Source organism: Rhea americana, unplaced genomic scaffold (genome assembly GCF_003343005.1).
Source record: "Rhea americana isolate MKP2758 unplaced genomic scaffold, rheAme1 scaffold_224, whole genome shotgun sequence".
NCBI classification, from domain to species: Eukaryota; Metazoa; Chordata; class Aves; order Rheiformes; family Rheidae; genus Rhea; species Rhea americana.
Window position 1 is genome coordinate 1,383,668 of NW_028186340.1, and position 6,000 is coordinate 1,389,667.

The 6,000-nt window shown below is 33.4% G+C and overlaps 1 protein-coding gene across 1 annotated transcript in view; it reads left to right on the forward strand.

Annotated features, from left to right (window-relative positions):
* The window catches only part of LOC146595489 (uncharacterized), a gene marked incomplete at its 3' end in the record, with an annotated part of 408,834 nt that overhangs the window by 366,135 nt on the left and 36,699 nt on the right, over window positions 1-6,000 (forward strand). Inside the window, exons 25-26 of the mRNA XM_085305610.1 lie at window positions 645-752; window positions 1,439-1,584. Coding sequence (XP_085161736.1) covers window positions 645-752; window positions 1,439-1,584 — 254 coding nt within the window. The remainder of the gene's footprint in view (window positions 1-644; window positions 753-1,438; window positions 1,585-6,000) is intronic.

The window sequence follows — 6,000 nt, forward strand, 5'->3', positions numbered from 1 at the left end:
TTAATACTCATAGTCAAAATTAATACAAAGTAGTTACAATTGTTACACAAGAAAACTTAAAATTATCTATCCTTTCTCTCTGGTGTTATGACTACCCTTCCGATGTGGAGGTGAGACTGACTGGCCTGTAGTTKCCTGGGTCCTCCTTCTTGCCCTTTAGGAAGACTGGAGAGACGTTAGCTTTCTTCCAGCCCTCAGGAACCTCTCCAGTTCTCCATGACCTTTCAAAGATGATGGAGAGCAGCCTAGCAATAACATCCACCAGCTCCCTCAAGTTTCTCCACCAGTTTTGACATACTATCAGCATCTCAAGGTCTTCACCAGGAGGAGCATGATGTTCGTGGTGGGGATCTTGSATTATTTTTGTGTTTTCTTTTGTCAGCCCGCGTCCTTCCCCCAGGGCTGCTAGAGGCAGTGTGGCAGCACCTCTGCCCCCACCACAGAGAGGACTGTTGTTTGCCAGGCAACGACTGCAGGGGGGAAGGACTACAGTGTAGTATTTTTTAATGATTAGAAGAAATAAAACATAATTTTTGAACTTTCTGCTTACTATCACTCCTTAAAATCCAGGACATATTTTTTTCATTTTTTTATTAAACTAAAAAGTAAAGTTATGTCGTGACAATTATGACATTTTTTGCTAGATGCTCCTGTCAGCATGGCTTTACTGGAACACTATGTGAAGTGGAGATTAATGAATGTTTATCAAAACCATGCAAAAATAATGGAACTTGCCTAGATCTCGTAAACAGGTGAGTTACTACAACTAAATGAAAAWAWATATATATATATCAAATTTCTTCATTTATAAAGCCTACTCACTATCTTGAGGTTTGGATGGGACCTGCACCATATGAAAAGGTTTCTGTTTCAAGATGAGATAAGCAAATCCTACTGACTCAGATGTTTACTTCTTACGGAACCCAAGAAGAAAATAAAAGAAAAACTGGCTTAGGCATACTTCCCTCCCCCCCCCCCCCCCATTATTTGAAATAAGAGTGAAGTAGAGTTGGGAATATTGATCTTAAGTTAAATTGCTGTATATCTCTATATCTCTTTTTGGCTTCAAAAATGGCCTTTTATAATGTAAATATTTACTAAATTGCAAATTGTAAACAAGGGAAAATACTACATTTTATATTTGTGCCCACAGCATTTTACAGTTACTCAGAGATTTGTGTCAAAAGAACGTTAGCCTTTATGTCATTCCTCATAGCTTCAGCTAAAATTATGTTTTAYAGTTCTACTCATCTAAAAACAGTAAATCACTCTACTTACTTCACAGGCATGGAAATGACRAAACTCTGTTAATTATTTTAACATGACTGGTGATTAGGGAACCACATCTTGACACTGGAACATACAGATAGCTTCACAATGTTGAGATCAAACATATTGTTTATTCCTATTGATTTACCTGATTTTCTGCTTTCTGAAGATTCCTCTGTAACTGTGCACCTGGATACTATGGGTCTCTCTGTGAGATGGATGTCAATGAGTGTGAAACTTTGCCTTGCTTGCATGGAGGAAGCTGCTTCAACAGGCTTGGAGGCTATCAGTGTTTCTGCCCCCCTGGATTCACAGGTATATTCTATTCTCTGCCACAGTGAAGAGGCCTTTGTCATAGTTATAACATGTTTTTAATTTCATTGCCGTGGCCTCAGCTAAATCAAGGAAGAGTGCAGGAGACCATCTGCTTATTGGAGGAGAAATCAATATTTATTCAAAAAGAATTTGATCCAGTTCTTGCTAAGTACTTCAAAACTTTGTTTACATTTGTGCTTGATTTATGGGTTCTTTAGTCACCCAGATATTCAGCTGAAACAGAGGAAAAGAGAGGTTATAAAGTGCAGGCAAAATCAATGTTTTCAGAATTCATCCAAGGCAAAGGTAGTACTGTAGACAGTACATTTTACAAACACAATAAGATGCTACCTTCTCTTTTGTATTTGTACATAACCATAACGACACCTGACTTCACTGTCCTGTCAGGCAGAAACTGTTGCTTTTAAGTATTAATCTTTTACATTTTTCCAGAACAAGTGACAAAATATTTAATGAGTAGAGATGTACTCAAATTTCTTGAACATATTTTCTAAGCATACTTGACTGCATGTAGCAGAACAAGCAGGATATATTTAATGTTTTGGTATATTTAACTTAAGCACCTTGATTACACATGGAGTCATGTGACAGTATTTTCAGAAGTATTTATAGTTGTCTGCYTCAAGTTGCATCATTTCTGCATACTTCTTTCATAAAATGTTTTTTTTGTACTCATCCTAAMCTTTGATGACTATCAAATGAGTTTGTAAGATTAGAAAGGACTCAACTGGCATCCACTGAACWGAGAGAAATGTAATTTCTCCCCAGAATAAAGAACAAGTAAAGCTTAGAGAATATCTGTATAGSTGTATATCCTTCTTCCATTTACTATAAACCATAACCAATATATAGCTTGTGCAGTGTTTTTTAAAATTTTACTTTTTACATTTCACCAAAAGTTAGAAAAATTATGCATAATTCTCTCACCTAAAACTTAAGAAAAGAAAAGCGGAATATTCTATTTAGAAAAGGCTATGTTCTGAACAGTATTTCTTGGGTAGCATAGAAACTTAAATGCCTAAGATAGTGGTCCTGCAGATTTATACATTAACATACAGATTTTAAAACCATTGACTTTATATATATTATATATATATATATATTTTTTTCTGTAAGAATTCCCAGTTATAGTCATGAAAGACAAATTGCCTATACTTGAAAGGCTTATGAGACTCCTGGTGTTAATCTGAAAAGGGACAAGCAACCTACAGATATGCTTTTCTTTTGTTTCTTTTATTTTCTTCATTATTGTCTAAGTAAATTGACTTTTGTTCTTTTTCTTAACCCACTTTCCCAACAAGGACAGTTTTTTCTCAGCTATGGTGTTTGTTTACTGTTACATGTAGCCCTTTACTGTTACAAATTATTTACTCTTTAGTATTTCTACAAGGATAGTTGTTTTCTATGTAGAGTTAGCTACTTAGCTACTTACTAACAAGRGTGGGATTTGATACCCAGGTGACTATCAGACACTGAAGCAGTCTCTCAAAAATTAGTGATAGATTGTACATCACTTACTTATAACCAATGTTTTCCCCTCAGTGTGTGTTTCGTCATCCACTGTGCAATGTAACAATTGGACTAACTCTGAAGGAATAATTCCTCTACCACAGTATTTGGTSTATCAGTAGCTTTTAGAAATCTGAWGTGAACTAAGGAGTTAAAAATGAAGTTACGTGACTGTATCAGCAGCATCTTCCATTTCTTGTTGAGAGCAAGCATAAACTAGATGAAATGTGAGGTGTTAGCTGACCCAGAAGTGAATTAAAGAAGTTTGATTTCAAAGTATGGTCTTACCAGAGCAAAACTTTGCTCTTCCGAATTACAAAGCAAATTTTTGTAAAAAYAGACTTCTGTGAGTTATTTGATTGTGAATATTTCATATCAATATGTCATGCTGTAGGAAGTGGTCCAAGGCTCTGAGACCTTTTTTTTATTATTATTATTAATTGTGCCATCTACCTTTTTTCCTAATTTTATAGCTGAGTAATACCTGAAGAATTATGCGATATTGGCAATCAGATTTCTGCCTAAAACTAGTACTTAAAATCAAAAATACATTAATAGCTTCCCAAGCTATTGTTTATATGTAATGCAAGCATATAATTTATAATTAGAAAAATTACTCTCTCACTGCTAAAATTCTAATTTTTGTAATGAAGTTGATTTTATTGGCCAAACCACCTAATTCCTTAGGAATTAAATAACATCCCATTTACAGAAAAATATTACAGAAAAATACCACTGAGCAGGACAGTGGTAGAGCATCTCACTGTAGTCCCAGAAGGAATAGATTCAAGATAATCATATCATTTAATGTTGTCCAGAAATGTATCAAGTGCTGTATTATTTACTGCACTTTACTCTAGGAACAGATTACAGTTGCTGAAATGCAGTCTTCAAACATTGCAGTTTTTCCCTCCACAGAGAGTATATACCTTTTAAAATATTTCTGTATTTTACAGTATTTAAAAGGTGAAATAATTTCTGTTCTGAATACAGTCTCATTGTTACTGGTTCTGTCTTACAGCATATTATCGTTTACTGTTTAGTGGGAAAGAGAAGGAGTCTGAAAACATCACTGTTGTCTGTGACTTAAGTTTAAAAGACAAAATTGGTGAGCCATCTCTAAAAGAAGYGCTCCATATTGTGTGCCATTTCAGCACTCAAAATCTTGGGTTTTTTATGTGTGAAAAGGAAATACACTTCTTATATAAAACTATAATATAATTGAAATCTTATCAGTCTAATTAAGCATCATTGTTAGTCTAGGTGCAATTATTACAGAAAGAGCAAGAATGCATCTATGCAGAAAAAGTTTTGATATAATAATACAATTAAAGGTCTTACACATACACACTTTTTACTTTCTTCCTCTTTTCTTGATGTTTTGCTCCTCTGGGTCCTAAGGTCAGTGGTTTCATTCTGGTARTGGTGGTGGGGTGTTAGGGCCAATTGCCAGTATCTGAAGTCCTTTAGCCAGAAAGAAGATGAACAATATAATTCATCATTAGTTCATCATTTTGTGTCGGCAGTTTCTTCTTCCTCTCCCTAGGTTCCAGTCGAGGTCATGTTTGCGTATTTGCTAATAAGCCTTGACATCTCTCTCTTTCTTTATTGGTCTGCAGCTGCACATTTACTTCTGAATTTACTACATATGATGTCTTTTATGCATGTTAGATACTATTTTTTTCTTCTCTTTGTTATCCCTAAAATACTTTGTCCAGCAAGTCACCTCGTTAGAGAAATTACTGTTTCTGATGTCAGCTGATGCTTTCATTAWGTTTTCCTTTAGATTACTTGAGATACTTTAGGGAAAGCATTTCATCAACTGAATACAAAATATTCCCAATCATTACAATGAAACTGATACTCCAGAAAAACATTTTCAGTGACCCTGTGAACAAAGAGCATGTGTCAAGTGTATGTTTCTCTGACAAACATACAAAACTGTAAAGCAATTTACTGACAGTTGAGAGTTCCAGAACTTTAACGATTACAACATGTTTTTTTTCTAATTCTTCCTATCTAATTTGCAGTTTTTATTGGTTTTATGTCACTTACATTATAGAAAAGGTAGCTTRCAGTTCCTGAGAGTACCAGGCTTTGAAATTTTAGATAATGGAAAAAAATAAAATAAAATAAAATAAACCCATAAAATACGAGCATTTTTGTGGTTCTGAATTTATAATAGTATTACTAAAGTGATTGAACTCTTTAAAAGATGGGTGTATGTCTACTCTCACCTTCAGTAATTTTATAAATTTAGCAATAGCTTTTGGCRGTCAAGGACAAGGTGCCTTTAAAAAGTGTGGGTTGATTTAAATGGTGATTTGAATTTAAAACATGTTGTAAATTAATTTTATAGAGAAAGCAATGTTTGTTGGTTCAAATTATTTTAAAAAATATAGATGTAACAATTTGAATGGAAACTGGAAACAAATTACAAKACCTTAAATGAGTTAGGCAATTATTTACATTTCAAATATATTATTTATTTATAGAAACTTATTTATTAAAGTATTATCTGTCATCAGACCTTTGATTTTTCTTTCATTTATTATGTAATTTAATATCTTAGACAAAGATTACCTAAACTTTGGCACTTATTGTACCTCTTAATATTAGGCATTTTCCCTAAATTTGTCTTATTTTGAATTTATTTTATATTGTTCATCACTTTATGTTTCATTTTAAATATCTCTTTAAATAAAATATATTCAATTAAAATAATTTATTGCCTATTAAAATATTTCTTTTTCTCAATACTGGTAAGATAGAATCTAATTCTGCTATCTTATAGCTCATGTAGTCTGCTATGAAAATTGATCTTAGTTCAAATGACAAGTGCACCAAAATCAGAGGTAATCTTTCTGTCAGGCTTTAATTGGCAGC